The sequence below is a fragment of the Vespa velutina genome, chromosome 12, assembly GCF_912470025.1.
Source record: "Vespa velutina chromosome 12, iVesVel2.1, whole genome shotgun sequence".
NCBI classification, from domain to species: domain Eukaryota; kingdom Metazoa; phylum Arthropoda; class Insecta; order Hymenoptera; family Vespidae; genus Vespa; species Vespa velutina.
Window position 1 is genome coordinate 1386665 of NC_062199.1, and position 17500 is coordinate 1404164.

The 17500-nt window shown below is 33.8% G+C and overlaps 2 protein-coding genes across 3 annotated transcripts in view; one reads left to right on the forward strand and one right to left on the reverse strand.

The window, feature by feature from the left end:
* The window catches only part of LOC124953474 (zinc finger protein 37-like), a 6424-nt gene extending 1914 nt beyond the window's left edge, over positions 1–4510 (reverse strand). Inside the window, exon 1 of the mRNA XM_047504908.1 lies at positions 1–4510. This exon is cut by the window's left edge and continues 487 nt beyond it. Within this exon, the coding sequence (XP_047360864.1) occupies positions 1–1837 (1837 nt within the window). The 5' untranslated portion in view covers positions 1838–4510.
* Positions 4511–9356: 4846 nt separating this feature from the next.
* LOC124953475 (protein N-terminal asparagine amidohydrolase) overlaps positions 9357–17500 on the forward strand; it is a 44097-nt gene continuing 35953 nt past the window's right edge. Inside the window, exons 1-2 of one of the 2 annotated variants that reach the window (XM_047504910.1) lie at positions 9357–9561; positions 9749–10244. The gene's annotated coding sequence lies outside the window, so the exon portion shown is untranslated. Of the gene's footprint in view, positions 10245–17500 lie in introns of both variants that reach the window. The other variant, XM_047504911.1, reaches the window with a different exon arrangement.

Here is a 17500-nt window from a genome sequence, read left to right on the forward strand (position 1 = left end):
ATTTCATATGTTTTTTCCAATGTGGCAATTGGGTGAAACCGGCGTTACATTCGACACATTTGAACGGCCTTTCCCCGGTATGTCTTCTGGTGTGCAACTTCAACGCAGTAGAATGCGCAAACGCTTGCCAACAGACCAAACATCTGAACGGTCTCTGTCCCGAATGAGTACGTTGATGTACGGTCAATTGTGATTTCTGAGCAAATCTTTGGCCGCAGGTAGCACAACCATGTGGTCTGTCCCTAGCATGAGTTCTCATATGTTGGGGCAGGTGTCCCTTGAACGTTTTGTTACAAATCACGCATAGAAATGACTTGACATCGCGATGAAGGCATTCCAAGTGTTTTTTCAATGCATCACGCCTAACGAAACCCCTACCACATATTTCACATTTGTGATCCTTCTGACCGTTGTGCCTTTTAACGTGCAAAGCAAGATTCGCTGCACATGTGAACGTACCTGAACAGAGGGCGCAACGATAAGGTTTTACCTGGCTATGTGTACGACGATGTTGAACCAATTGGCCACCCCTGGCAAAGCTCTTGTCACATTCCGGACACTTGTATGGCTTGAAGCCGGTATGGGTTCGAACGTGGAGCTTCAAACGTTCCTTCAATGGGAACTCCTTGCCGCACTCGTCACATTTGAAAATTGGCCCAGCACCGTGAACAACTTTATAATGATTCCTTAGGCCACCGCTACCTTTGAAACGGGCATCACAAACAACACAACAATATTTCTTTTGAGAATCCTTTTGGGTTTGATCCTCGTTGCTACCATCGTCCTCTGATCTTTTTGTCTCTTCGTCGCTGAACGTTGATCCATCCTGAACCTCGTTAGTTACTATCGTAGATAATTGAGATGGTGGTGGCGATGACGATGACTTCGAAGAACTCTCTTTCATATTTAATTTCTTTCTATCTTGACTAACGACATTGTTGTTATCTCTTTCGACCAAAAAATTCGCCTGGATTATCGCGTCGATCTTCAATCTTAATTCTTTCTCTGGATTATCGTCGGTCGTTAGAGTCGTTCTTTCTTCCTCGGATATCGATGAGTTTAACTCGTCCGTACTAATCTCTGAATTCTTTGAACGATGAGTGAATTTCTTTATTAGAACACCGTCGGTCGTTTGATAATCGTTTTCATAAATCTCTTCTGTATTTTCATGATTCACTTCGCTGGACGTTTGAGAGAGAGAGCACGAGTTAGATCTTTCACGACGGAACACGTAAATTTCGTCGTTCAAACTATCTTTCGTTTTATCCAGATCCAAATATGTTGGAATTTCGTCGTCGTATAAAACTGATTGATTATCATCGTCCTCTTCCGTATTGTCTTTCGTTCGATCAGTCGAATCAATGATCCCTATCTTTTTAACAGCCCTTTTGTTAGAACCTGATATTATCTTCTTAGAATCTTTCCTTACTACGTTTCTTTTCTTGGACATTATCGATCTTTTACAATCGGTCACCTCACGATGATCGATCTCACGTTCGTTCGAATTATTTTTCTTCTTTTCCAAGTTATCAACGTGCGTATGATTCGATTTCCTCTTATTTCCACATCCACGTTTAGTTTTAATCTCATCTTTCTCACGGCCATTTTCTGTCTCGTCAAAAATTCTCAATCCAAAGTCCTGTTCCTCCTCGTTACATCCACCGGAAAAACTTCGGAGTGCTTTCAATGCATCGGTAGCATCGATGTCCTTGAAAACATTATTCTCCCTAATACGTGACTGTTTGACGGGCAATAGTTCGGTCAATTGAACCTCTTCTTGAGGTTGCTCGCTACTACTAGATACTTGTCCTAGGATCAACTGCTGCATATTGATCATGTTCAGAAAGTTAAGCACAGAGACGGAGACGGAAAGAGAGAGAGAGAGAGAGAGAGAGAAGGAAAGAGAGAGAGAGAGAGAGAGAAATATAAAAAGAGAGAAAGTGAAATAAGAGAGACAAATTTTCGAGCACCTCAGCCTCGAGAGACTTCGACGCTCGCGTTCATCTATCAGAGCATATCGACACGAGGACTAAAAACTTCTCCTCTCTCACGTATTATTACGATTAGATTAGATTAGATTAGCTCTTCTTCAACTCGGTGGATTCAGTGACGAATAGGCAACATAATCACGATCACTATTACCACTATCATTACCATTATCACTACCACTACTACCATCACCGTCACTACTACCTTCACAACCACCGTCACATCTATCGAAATTATGTCGTCTTCTAGGTAGAACGAACGTCATGACGATGACGTTCTTGAACACTTTATCGTAACTATGTGAGAGTGTCCAGAAGTTAACAACGCGGATGGATGGAGGGAGAGAGGGAGAGAGAGAGAGAGAGAGAGAGAGAGAGAGAGGGAGAGAGAAAGAGAGAGAGAAAAAGAGTTATACAGTCTTATCACAGCTCGTTATCGCGTCTCGCGATAGCTTTACTCTCTTCTTTCTTATTTCTCTTCGTTTCTCTCTCTCTCTCTCTCTCTCTCTCTCTCTCTCTCTCTCTCTCTCCCCTCTCCAACCCCTCTCGTTCTGAATATTCCCTGTCGACTTCTCAATCCAAAGAAATATGATCTCTTTTTTCTTCTCTCTCTCTCTCTCTCTCTCTCTCTCTCCCTCCCTCCCTCCCACCCTTCCTCTCTCTCTCTCTCTCTCTTTGTATCTATCTATCCGCAAAGACTTCCGGAAGTTCGTCGATGGCTCGTGCAGGCGTTGGAATCACCAAGCACAGAGCCAAAGAGGATAACGGAAGTCGAGTATACTCGACATCGCTAAAACAGATACAGTGATAGAATGACGTTATGCATTCGTCCTATCCTGTCGTTTCCTCCTCGTCGATCAACCGAATACTACTCGAGAGGAGAGCTTTGACTACTATCTTTGACGACGCGCACGATGGAATTCTTCGAGCGCGCCTTTTTCCACGCAAGCGCAATCCTCGGTCGATATCAACCCGGTTTCACCCCTCCTATAAACTCTCCTTCCTTCTTCCTCTTACTCACTCCCTCCCTCCTCCTCCCTCCCTCTCACTCTGTCTCTGTATCTTCCTCTCTCACTCACGCTTTCCTTGGATAGCTAGCTCGTTCACTTGCCTGCCTGCCTGCCTTGCCTGCCTTGCCTGCCTTGCCTGCCTTGCCTGCCTTGCCTGCCTGCCTGCCTGCCTGCCTGCCTGCCCGTCTGTCTGTCTGTCTGCCTGCCTGCCTGCTTACTTGCTTGCTTGCTAGCCGGCTTACTCCTACCCGGCTTTTCACTCTTGCCACCCTTCCAGACAAGACCCTGCTACCTTTCTCCCTCTCTCCCTCTCTCTCTCTCTCTCTCTTTCTCTCTCTCCCTCCTCACTTCTTCTTCTTCTACTCCTCTATTTCAATACCCTTCCAACCCTCCTTCCAACTTTCAAGCTCGTCTACAACCTCTCACCTTTCCTTCTTTTCCTTCAACTAGGAAACTATAGCTTCTCTCTATTATTTATATATTTCTTTCTTTCTTTTTTTCTTCTTTCCTTTCTTTCTTTCTTCCTATTATTTCATAACCCTTTTAGGTGCCGATGATATTACATCATCAATTTTGTAATCATATTGATTGTTCAATAAATAGATTAATAATACTTCTCTCTCTCTCTATCTATCTATCTATCTTTGTTGTTACTCTTTTTTAAACTTGATCATTAATCAACCTTGAAATTCGTGATTTTATTGATTATAAATTATTATTCTGAGTAGCCTCGTAGTATCCTCCAGTGTATTCTTTCAATTCTTCATCACCATCATTATAATCATCATCATCATCATGATTGTATGAAACAGGAATAGCTTGTTCAGCTCGTTAGAAATCAATAATGCAAGAATAAGGATGAGACTTTTCCTCGTTGTTTCTTGATACTTTTTTTCTCCTTTTACATCTTCATCGGTCATTGATCAAAGTTCACTTTAATAAAATACGATGAAGAATGATTTTCTCGTAAATTTTACTACATCTAAAAGCGTTTAAACTTGTTGATCTTTTGACTTCTTTGGTATTGATCTTTTCAGAGGAGGTTAGGGGGTGGTCGGTCCATCGACCACGTTTAAATTCAGACTAATTTTCTTTGGTGTATATCCTTTTGGATTAATCCTTTTAATCCTGTAGTGTAGTTTCGTCGACGTCGATCTTTTCTTTCTACCTGTGCGTGACTAGATTCCTCTAAATAACAACAACAACAACAACAACAACAACAACAACAACAACAACAATAACAACAATGATCTCCTATCCCTCCCCTTCTCCTCCTTCTCCAATTAACTCTCTAAACTTTGATTAATTTATTAATCTCTTCATTATTCTCTTCTTGTTCTTGTTCTTCTTTTTCTTCTTCTTCTTCTTCTTCTCCTTCTTTTTGGAAATAAAAATGCGAATAGTTTTGATAATATCGATTAAATTTGTTAGTTAGTAAAGCGCAGCACACCCCCGTTCCTTTTTTTTGGGGAGGAATCCTAGTTAGGAAAAAGTACCCACCACCACCACCATCTGAAAGAAAGGAAGATTACGAAAGGAGTCCCTTTTGGATTTCTTTTCTTTTTTGTTTTTTTTTTCTCTCATCGAGAAAAAATCTTCGATTAAAGCAGTTTTTTTTTTTAATTTTGTAATTTTTTTTTTTTAGCAGAATAAAAAAAGCTCAGAACAAAGATCTTATATATAAAAAGGGGGAGCGAGAGAGAAAGAGAATGAAGGATATAAGTTTAAACTTCGTAAATTCGATTCAAAAGGTCAACTTTAGAGAGCGTTGCTTAGAGATTGAACAACAAAACAACAAGACTGAGGATAAACTCTTCCTATCCTCTTCTTATTCTTTTTTTTTTCTTCCGGCTTTTTTAAAGATCATCGATCGAAAGCCAAATTGTATCCATGCAAATATATATATATATATATATATATATATATATATATATAAGATAACAAGTTGATTCCGTAATACAAAAGAAATAATAAATATTATTTACTTAAATACTAGATATCTACATTATATTTATGTATTCATTTATGGTCTATAAATAGTATGTAATACTTATCGAAAGATTATTTATATAAACAATAATATAATAATAATAATAATACAATATATAATATGAAAATATTTTAATGTCTATTCGTTCTTTTGTATTTTAGAATTGACTTGTAATATTGCTATACATATGTTTATATGTATAAGAGTTACGTGACCCAATCCGAAAGTACGACGATCAATTTCCGTCGTTGACTCTGCTCGGACGCCATGAGCTTCAAGTTCTCATTGAAATCGCTCTTTCTGTTGCTTTCACACACATATATATATATATATACACACACAGAGTCATGAAAAGAGAGACACGATATAAATCTTGCTACACGATATATATATATATATATATATATATATATATATATATATATATATATATATATATATATATATATATATAAGAAAAATGAGGAATTATAAGTTCCCTTTGTATCGTGTATATATATGTGTGTATATATATATATATGACGAGTATATAAATAGTCTGTGTGTAGATATATATATATATGTATATATATGCATAGGATTCGATCAAAATTCGAGATACATTTTAAACTTGATTACATAATGAAATCATGCTAATCGTGACATCCTATATAAATGAACTTTGACATCCAATGCATCTTGTTCGATCACGTGTTAAAATAATCATTCGATCGTCCAAGAGATCGATTTTCATTTAATTATAGATACACACACACATACAAACATATATATTATATATATATATATATACAACCACATGTATATTCAGTCTAATAATAATCATAATTAATTTTAAACGAGTATACGTACACGATCTAATAATAAACATTTTAAATGTGAGAGCGAGGTTCAAAGGAATCCTCGACCAATCAGATTGCTCGACATACGTATTGTCGTCGAAATATATCGCAAGGATGATTGCGTGAGTGACGTCACGTAAGAAATTTTTTGATTCGTCGCGCAACGTCGCGTAATGGAAGCGTCGATTCCGACCTCTTGCTATCTCTCTTTTATTCCCTTTCTCTCTTTCTCTCTCTTTCTCTCTCTCTTTCTCTCCTTCATTCGTAGTGTTATATAGATTAGCCGGACAGTCGGTCTCGTTCGAGAAAGAAAGAAAATGATAGAAACAGAAAAAGAGGACTTTTGCGCACGTGTACATGCTTGTTACCAACACATTGAACTAAATATATATATACATATATATATATATATATACATAGCCATGTATATACACATACACGCGCACATGCACATAGATAAAGAGAGAATATATGTAAGTATGCGTGCAGAGACATAAAATCGTGCTCCCATTTTCCTTTTGATCACACAGAACGTGTACGTACGAGCTCGTAGCGCATTGAACTTCCCAGGGAAGAGAAGAGGCTCACAGCGACTATATATATGTACATATATATATATACATATATATATACACGTTCCGCGATTTTGTCATTTTGAACTACCTGAATTTTCCCGCCGTTCCCCTCTCTCTCTCTCTCTCTCTCTTTCTCTTTCTCTCTCTCTCTCTCTCGAATTGCAAAATTTGTTTCTTTCCAAAGCACAAAGGCGAATATAGAGGTACGAGGAGGATCGCGAAAAAGCTCTCTTACTTACCAGACAGGACATTACGTCGACGTTTATGGTCGTTTAACGGACGAGGAATAAGCTTCCTTTCTAAGCGACTGACTCGACCCTACCCTCCTGTCGCCATCTTCGATGCGCTTTAAGCTTCGCCGATGAGTCGTATCGGAGAGAGAGAGAGAGAGAGAGAGAGAAATAAAGACAGAGAGAGAGAGAGAGAAAGAGAGAGATAGAGAGATTTTCAGAGTTGGAGGGGATGAAGAGCAGGCGAGATAAAACACACGAATGTTTCATCTTCTCCCCAACAGATGGCGCTCTGAGCGCGGCCTTTACGAAATTTCACGAACACCCTCTCGTCATCGTCATCGTCGCCGTCGTCGTCGTCGTCGTTGTCGTCGTCGTCGTCGTGTCGTCGCCCTCGCTGCCGTTTGACGCTGCTGCTGCTGCTACTGCTATTGCTGTTAGTGCTGCTGCCTTTATCGATCGAATCCGTCCGTATTGGACCACTGCCGCCGTCGCCAACGCCAACGCCAACGCCAACGCCGCGCTTACACAGACGGAATCGTTCGCACGTCTGAAAACTCCTTTTGCGCGGAATTTTAACGCGCCGCAGACGAGAGGCCCCGATGGGTTAGATCGTAATCTACTTTCTTTTTCTCTCTTTTCCACATCCTCTTTCTCTTTCTTTATCTTTCTCTTTTCTATATAATTAAACGTCGAGAAGCGTAAACTACGTTAGATCAGGTTATCTCGATGTCTTACTATTGTCATACTTTTCTCTTACAATTTTTTTCTAAACAAAAATTTTTTCGTACAAATCTATATCGATGAAAAGAATTGACAAGATTATAGTTTCCATAAAAGAATTAACAAGACAATATTGGACGACGTCGTCTATAAGTAAAACTAGAACGAGAAGGCTATCTGGCAAAAAAAAAAAATATATATATATATATATATACATACGTACGTATGTAATGTATGTATACGTGTGTGTATATGCGTGTTTATAGCATACATTTTCGACATTGAATGATACGATAGATTTCTTGGAACGAATTCGTTCATAGTTACGCCCTTGCGTTCGTCGTAAATTCGCGAAATACGTACGACTTAATATCATCAAAGAAAAAGCCTGACAAAATAGACTCATAAGGATTGATCAAAAGCGATCATTTTTAAGATCTCTTCACGTAAAAGTATACAATTATTATTATTATTATATATATACATATATACACACGTACATGTATCAGGCTCGTCGATATCCTTTCGAAAGGATATGAAGGCAGAAGGAGTATAAAATTTTGTTCTTTATCGACCTTCTGTCAAAGCACCAACAAGGTAACCAGTTTTGCGCTGATAATTCATACATACACGTATGCATATACACATACACATATGCGGACACGTGCATAGAAACACGACTACTCGTTGTATCGTTATATACGAATATATATTTTTAGATAAGAGAAGGAAGAAAAATGAAAGGAGATTATAAAGGAGAAATTGTAAAAATTAATTATAGAAATGTTTAATTCGGTAATTTATTCGTAAAACGTAGTTAATACCTATACTACGTTTAGATAAAAATATATATACATACATACATATATATATATAAACGAGCCCTAAGCGATGTTAAGCTTGATTATACGTATATCGACCAATCAGAAGGCGTCGTTGAGTCTATGCCACCTCCACCTCCTTCACCACCTCTTCCTCCTCTTCAACCTATTGCTATTACTTATACCAGGCTTCTCGTTACAATTTCGAGGTGGGAGAGATTTTAATGCCGAAAATATAATAAACGACGTATGCATGTTCCAATCTCTCGTCTATACATTTTTTACGTATGTATATATATATATATATATATATGTATATATATATGTATATATACATATACATATATATCTATATAGTACTTATATATAGACGTATTAAGACGTTCTTCTAAACGTTTAGCATAAACTTCCATCGGTACATGCAAATTGTCGAATCACTCGCTACGAATGTTCAGTGACTTCAATGCTTAGAAAATAAGCGATTCAACGTGGTTATGTCTTCTCTCTCTCTTCCTCTCTCTCTCTCTCTCTCTCTCTCTCTCTCTGTATCTTTTTTTCTTTCTTTCTTTTTTCTCTTTCTCTCGGGTTGATTATCTCAACGATTCGAATTAATCCATATATGTGTGTATATATATATATATATATATATATATACACATATACGTATGGGGATATATGTACCTTGAAATTGTCTCGTACGAGAGAATTATTATATTGTAACGTGTATTAAAGATATCACGATAATATATAATTGATCGTGCGAATGAGATGAATCGAGTTTATCGTGAAATCAAACGATTATTATCGATATCGTTATGTTTATCAAGATATATATATATATATATATATATATATATATATATATATATATATTCATTTATTTTGTTTTGTTTTGTAACATTTTTCTTTTTTCTATTTCTTAAGATATCATTGTCAATAATATCTTATGTGCAATTTTGTATACCGAACGTATGATCGATCGAAAAGAAAGAGAAAAAGAATCGTAATCGCTAGATTAGTGGATAAGTTATCATATCGTAGTATCTCGTTGTAAATAAAAAGTTCGTAAGGGAATCGTGAGATGGCGCTGTGGATCGCGGAACAGCCATCTTAGTTCGGTTAACGACGAGGACGCGACGGAAACGGCCGAAGTCTCGTTCGTCGAGCGCTAGTGAGACGAGTGACACAGAGACGTTTGACAGTGCGGATAGTGTAGCGAACGAGTGTGGTCACGGCGAGCTTGATTTAACTTCGACTATTTTTTTTTTTGGGTTTCTAAAGCGCAGCTGTCACCTTTGTTACACATATATACTTTTTACTCTCTTGTTGGCTGTGAAAGCGCGGTGATTCTCGTGAGAGTGACGCGCCTACCACGATCACGCTTCGTAATATTACATTTCGAGTTGAATTCCTTTTCTCTCTTTGTATCTTTCTCTCTCTCTTTCTCTATCTCATTCTCTCTATCTCTTTCCATCTCTCTTTCTCTTTCCTTTTTCTCTCTCTCTCTCTTTATATCTCGTATATTTCGTATATTTCTCGACTTCACGTTTAAATCGTGCTCGTGTGCTGTAGCAACGAAGAAGAGAAAGAAGAAAAAAAAAAAGAAGAAGGAGGAAGTAGAAGAAGAAGAAGAAACAGAAGCAGAAGTAATAATAGTAGTAATATAAGAAAAAGGAAATAAATAGGAAACAACAAAGTTGAGGACACAGGAAAATGATGACAAGGAAGACACAACACTGACGTTTTGTTTTCGATCGTTGCGTCGCGTGTGTACCACCAGTTGCGTGTTGCGTAACCCCGATTTTACGAGTTTCTATCTTTCTCTCTTTCTCTAGATCCCCCTACTCTCTCTCTCTTTTTTTCTTTCTCTCTCTCTCTCTCTCTCTCTCTCTGTCTCTCTCTTTATTTCTTTTTCTCTCTCTTACTCCACCTATCCTCGTAGCTGGTTCGCAACACGTCTGCAGGTTCAACAGGCAAGAATCTTTCAAACTTCAACATTGACTGGACAACATCTTCTTCTTCTCTCTGGATCACACTAATTACTTTTGGAAATATCCAGTATTTTATGGTGAGTTTTTATTGTTGTTGTTGTTGTTATCATTATTGTTTCTTTTTTGTTCTCTCTCTCTCTCTATCTCTCTCTGTTTGCATCTCATTATTCATAAATGACTTTATCTGTTTCCTGTATATACGTAAAATAATATTTACACGTGGATAAAACACTTTTCATATAGTCCATTAAACTTTTTTTTTTTTTTTTTTTTGTAATTTAACAACTACTCAAGATATTAATAAACATGTATTTTAAATTAAAATTATATGTATATCTATTTGAATTCATTTAGATTTTCAATACTAAAAATATCCATTAGTATGATTAATAGAAATATTCTATCGAATGAAAACTTTAGAATATTAAACTTTATGAACTGTTATGTTAATCTTGTGTATATATATATATATATATTAGAAAATGTTCTTTGTATGTATATTGTTTTTGTCGATTCACTTTATAAGTGTTCTTTAATGTTAGACTACGGACAAGTCCAAATGTTTCATAAGTTTGAACTATTATCAATCAGCTTATATGTTATTTTTAGGCAAAATATTCAACCCTTGACACATATATATATATATATTTTCTTGCGCAAATTTAATATCGTTCAGTGATATAAGTTATGCAATTAAATGGTTAATGTTATTTAGATGGTAGGAGAGTGTAGGATGAAAAGGTAACATATAGTAATAACAACTCGTTAGAGATTATCATTGATCTTATCTAATCTCACTGTTTTTCTCTCTTTCTCTCTATCTCTTTCTCTCTCTCTCTCTCTTTCTCTCTCTCTCTCTCTCTCTCTCTCTTTTTCTTTTTCTTTTTCTTTTTCTTTCTATCTCTCTAAGAATGGCCTGAGACCGTTTAAATTTTAATATTTTTATTTAGAGGTTTTCAATAAAAAAATTTTAAATTTTTATTTAAAAAAAAAAAAAAAGAAAAAAAAATTTAATGAAAATTTAGCCTTTTGTAGATTCGATAAAAATAATAAATAGAATGTAAATGGATTAATTAAAATGAATCTGATCGAATCAACAGAAATGATTCGAAAGAGAAAAAGAACTTATTTAACATTTTTTTGAACGTAATTGCAAAAATGTAAAGTAAAGAAAAAGGAAGAAGAAAAAAAAAAAAGAAGAAAAAGAACGGATACGAATGTGGATTTTTTAAAATCGAAATTTTTTAAAATTTCGTAAGTTAGAAAAGAAATATTAAGATAAAATGTAGAAATCGGAAATAATGAATAAGACGATTATCAGATCAAATGCAAAAATAGGTGGGAGGGTAAAGAAAAGTAAAAATAGAAGGATAATAAAAAGAAGAGTAAAGGAATAAATCGATAGACGACGGGTTGCTCTTGAGAGGTGAAAAGCAAGCGAGCAAACGATAAAATTAGAGTTATGACTGTGATTTCCTGACCGTGCCTGCCTCGTAAAAGTCACCAGTGTCTTATTCGTCGTCGTTGTAGCTCAATATCTTGCGAAATTATTAACCCTGTACATGTTGTGTAAATTTTTATATATATATATATATATATATTTATTTTTTTTTTTTTTTTAATTTTCTATCGAAGAAGAAAAAAGAAATAATTTTCTCCAAGGGATACACTATCTCTCTTGTAAGATCAGAGAAATAACAATAACAATAATAATAATAATAATAATAATAATAATAATAATAATAGTAATGTCAACAAAAAATTATTCATTAATTAAATTATTCATTATCCAAAAAAAAAATGTATTAATCATATATTAGAATTATTATTATTATTCAATTAATTTTAATTATAATAAATAATTTTTAATTATCATTATTTTCAATCATTTATTATATACTTGTATTATATAATATTTCTTTTTATTCATCATCATTATTATTTTTATTACTATATCATATTCATAAAAATAGATGGTCTTGTTATAATTAGCTCTCTATTTAAATATTTTTTTAGTACTCTGCCGAGAGTATTCAAGTATGTTAATTCGAAAAAAAAGGGGGGGAAAAAATAGAAGAAAAAATCAGAAAAAAGAGCGTTAATGAGCATTACATTAACCCTTTCGTTACATTCGATCACCGATCGAGCAACAGCTCGAAGGGACAGATCTCGTTAAAGGGCTTTAATTTTTTTAAGACTTAATCAAAGCCAAGATCATCATCCAATTGACCTTTTCTTCTGATCACACTTGATACTTAGATACACACACACACACACACACAAACATATGTACATGTATCCTTATATTTTTTATTATTTTTTTTTTTTTTTTTATTTTTTCCTTTCGAAGGGACGTGATTGTATTTGGGAGAACAAGGAAAGAATTTGTTGATTTATTTGTTACTTTAGAAAATTTTCTTCTCCGCGAAATTGATTTAAATTGATCGACCTATTAAAATAATATTTTCTATTTCGTTACAAGCTGTTATTTCGATAAAAAAACAAAAAAAAGAAAAAAAAGAAAAGAAAAAACAAAAAAAGTAATAATAATGCAGTAAATCATCTTTAGAATTTTCTTCATTCTTTTTTTTCGTCTTCCTCTTCTTCTTTTTTCTTCTTCGTCTTTTTCTTCTTCTTCTTCTTTTTTCTTCTTTTTTTTTCTTTTCTTTTTTCTTCTTCCTCTTCTTCTTCTCTCTCTTTTTTATCAGCCATCATATTTCCACCGAAGTAGTAGCCTGCGTGTATAATAAGATGGAATTATCGGTCCAGACCGTAGAAAAGGATAAAAGAGAATAAGAGTTAGGCTGACTGTGGTGGTTAACGATAAACACAGCTTTTGCGTATACTTAAAATGCATATCAGTGTATGACCGTACACAAAAGTAACAGACCAACACAATCAGACAAAGATAGAGGCACAAATGCATGTATAACATACACGGATGGATAAAGAAACGGATACAAACATAACAAATAATAAATGCATAAAGTACAGACGCATGTATATTAAACAGATGCATTTATGACACAGATACATACATACAGAGAGAGAGAGAGAGAGAGAGAGAGAGAGAGAGAGAGAGAGAGAAAGAGAAAGAGAAAGATACAGGTAGAGGTACACACAGATACACACAAAAAAAAAAAGAGAGAAATAATGATTATGAATCGGTCAAATAAAATCAGGGACGTAAGAAGGACATTCTCAAGAGCATAACAAATAAACATAAACGAGTTTAACATTAATGAGGAGTTTGTAAAGTTTCGCTTATGGAATCGGCTTAGATGAATAGTCATGGCTGGTCTCTTTTAATGTATAATTATAAAGTATATCGTTGTTTTAATTAATCCTTTGCGGTCGTATGTTTGCTCTCACAGTTACCAAAGCTTTTTTTACCGTTCCGGTCGTATGTCTGGTCTCAGCCACCACAACAAAGAACTATACTAATCTTAACATTGTATTCATACATGTATCAATTTATACTTTCTCTAAACGAAACTAAATCTGTCTAAAGTACCTATTTACGAACCAATACGGTGCTGATTTCAATTGTTAACAAAAAAAGAATTCAATTTAAACAAATGATACTCTTACTCTTGTCATGCAAGACGCCTAAAGAAATTTAGCCTAAGCTTCGGATATTCTTCGTAGAATTTCAAATAATATTTTACAGATTGTGTTTAACTGTAATTACTGTAATTAGCCATTCTCGCTTCTTAATATGGGGAGGTGTCGTCAATAAGGCCGACCAATTAGCAGGTTCATATTGTTTTATGAGAAAATCTTGCAAGTAATGGAGAAAAATGTTTTTCGTGGGGATTAAAAGTTTGCGCAATCATTAGTTACATCTTATATAAGGTGTCAGTTAGAAAAAAAAATAAGACGCGTATCTCATATTTTATGCTTGTCCGAAAATTGATGGAACAATTTGTAGGTGATTTTCGTGATGGAGCATTTTCAAAATCAGAAAGATCATCATCGTTCTCAGATAAAGAGGAAAGATTTAATGGCAAACTACATATATTGTGGCACTGTCATAACATGAAAAGTAAAGATTGTTCTATATGTTCAAACAGAAAAATTCAGGACGGAAGCCAAACTAATTATTTTATATTTGCGGCACGTGTAATCGAAAACCATAGGACTTCACGTTGGAGACTCTTTTGAAAGATACCATACAATGGATAATTATAGAATATAATTTTTATATTATAATTTTTATACATCTAAAGTTTGTTGTTCTTCAATGAAAATTAATTCCGATCAGTACGATACCCATGTCCAACTTTAATACGACCGCAAAGAGTTAAATAGGAAACATTTATTCTTCTTCTTCTTCTTCTTCTTTTTATTATTATTATTATTTATTAGTAAGCGTAAAAGACACGATTCGATCGTAAAGCCGTTCTTAATTTTTTTTTTTCTTCCGTTCAATTATTTAATGTTTCGACCCGAATGATTTGCATTTAAACGAAAATAGCGAATTATATTAATTCGTCGTTTTACATTCGTTAATCATTAAAACGACGATTGACTTTATAATTTTTATATTAATTATTCATTATGTCGAGATTAAATATCATCGCATTATTATTTTTCCATTCGTTTTCAATCCTCCGCGTTATTTTCCTTCTTTATTTTCTCTTTCTTTCTTTCTTTCTTTCTTTCTTTTTTTTTCCCCACGTCTCGTTTTATGTATGGATATCAAGCGAAAAAAAGAAAAGAATTATTAATATTACAGATTAATATATCGCAGTGCGTTAGCACGCAATATATCGCAGTATATTGTGCGCGCGCGCGCCTTGAATGTAGGATTTTTTTTTCTTTTTTTTTTTTTTTTTATTATTATTATCATAAAATAGAGCATACGGTTTAAACGATAAAAAACGAGGATTAAGAAAAAACAAAGTCAATTTTTTGCGTCAGTCAAATCCAATAATCAGCATTGATAACTATTATCCGCTTGTGTTTTATTAATTTATGACCGTGTCTAAGGATCTCTAATTATTTGATTAAAGAAAAAAAAGAAAAAAAAAAAATAAGTGAATAAATAAGTAAATAAACGAAAAAGAAAATAAATACGATTACAATTATATGATAATAATTAAAAAAAAAAAAAAAAGAAAACAAATAAATAAATAAATAAATTAATTAATTAATTATTATGTTAATGTATATACAAATAAGTTGTACTAAAAAAGGAGAAAAGTAATTAGGATTCTTCTATAAGATAAATTTATGGAGAGAAAGAAAGAAAAAGAGAGAGAGAGAGAGAGGGTTAGAACGTGTTAACTAGCGTTTAAAAAGGCATTTAGAAGAGATTAGAAGAGAATGACACGCGTCACGAGTGAATGAAATTTTCTAATTTCACGTCGGTTCACGTTTGTTTCCACGTTTGTCGTACTTATCCATGTATATATATATATACACACACACACACACATACATATGCAAGTATTATCCATCACCGGGCAACACTTTTAGTAACGGACAGTGTTACATAGTTGCAACACTTAAGGTGCAATTATTATCCACGCTTAAGTAACCCCAACTCTGTCAGTTGGCTCTCGCGAGAGTACCTCGAACTCTACCAACAATTTTCTATGCTTCTCTAAGAACATTTAATATATCTGTGTCTATTTGTGCGTGTCTGTATGTGTGTGTGTGTGTGTGTATATGTATGCATGTATGTGTGTATCTAATCATCGATTTTCTCGGTGGGAACGTCGAGAAACTTTACAGTTCTTGTTTTATTATTTATTTATATCAAGCTATTTCCTCCTATCTCTCTCTCTCTCTCTCTACACACACACACACACATATATATATATCTTTCTATCTCTGTTTCATTTATTACATTAGATCGTTGAATTTCACGAAGAATCACAATTTATTTATCCCTATTTTATTAATTTTTTCTTCAATCATTAACTTTACACAAATCCGATACTAGTTTAATGTTAGTTTAATGTTAAACATGAGGGAAAAGAAAAGTGAAAGGAAAATATAATCGTTTTAAAGATTTAACGATATACTTCTTTTTTATTCGTAAATTTTATCCGCAGAAATGAAATTATTATCTGATAATTCTTTCCAAAGCTCCGAATTTTTTCTTTTTTTTTTTTTTTTTTTTTTAATGTCTTCCTTTTCTCTTCGGAATTTTTACATTTGATATAATACGATTGAATAGAAAAGGAGAAAGAGAAAATGTATATATTAGTCGCAATATTTGTTTGTGGAAAAAAAAAAAAGAAAAAAAAAAAGAAAAAAGAAGAAAAAAACAAATCTCAATCGGTAATAATTTATCGATCAAATTTTTAACATTTCCTTGTACATTTCATTTTTATTTGCTTCTTTTTAATTATTTTCTTTTTTCTCTTTTTCCTTACAAATCTTAAATCTATCGTTTCGCTATGATATGTAATTAAGAAAAAAGAAAAAAGAAGAGAAAAGAAAGGTAAAAAAGAAACATTTAATGAGAGCGAATTAATCACAATCATTGATTGCAATATTTATCTCTAAGATATAATTTGTCGAAGATGATAATTTCTATCTCATATCTCTCTCTCTCTCTCTCTTTTTTTTGTCCTTCTTCTTCTTCTTCTTTTTTTTTTTTCCTTCGTGTTTTCATATTTATCTCGAGATCGTAGAAACGGGAAAATCCTTTCGTATGCGTGGGAAAGTGGTCGAGTAGAGTATTAGCCTCTCTCGAGTAAGGAGAATACGAGGCTATCGGTTAATAATCCTAGATCGTGCAACAGCTAAGTACCTTCCGATTAAAGTCCACCGCCTTCGTGAAAGTATACAGTTATGTTTTAGTACAGGCATCACAACTACGACGCGTTTTATGTTCCTCCGGTCTAACATAATCGAAAGAAGTTATAAACGGCAGGATGAGTTAAAATTATCAAAAAGTAGAACGAACTATATAACGATTTATATCGATAAAAAAGTCAATCGAAATTAAAGATTAAAATTAATTTTGATGATCGTATTAATTTTGATTTCGTAGATCTTATCGAACGATTCGTATGATTTCTTAATGGATAATGTTGTAGGTATTTTTTCTTTTTATTTATTTATTTTTTATTATTCTTTTTATTATTATTTTTTCAATGTCCTTTTTCCTTTCTTTCTTTTTTCTTTTAAACTACATCAAAGTTGTGTAATTTTTTTTTTTTATCTTCGATTTATCACGAGAAAAATTGTCTTTTTTCTTTTTCTTTTTATTTTTACTTTGTCTTTTTCCCTCTCTCTCTCTCTCTCTCTCTCTCTCTTTCTCTTTCTCTCCTTGTATCATTTATTATGCTTTCATAATTTCATTAAGAGATACAAT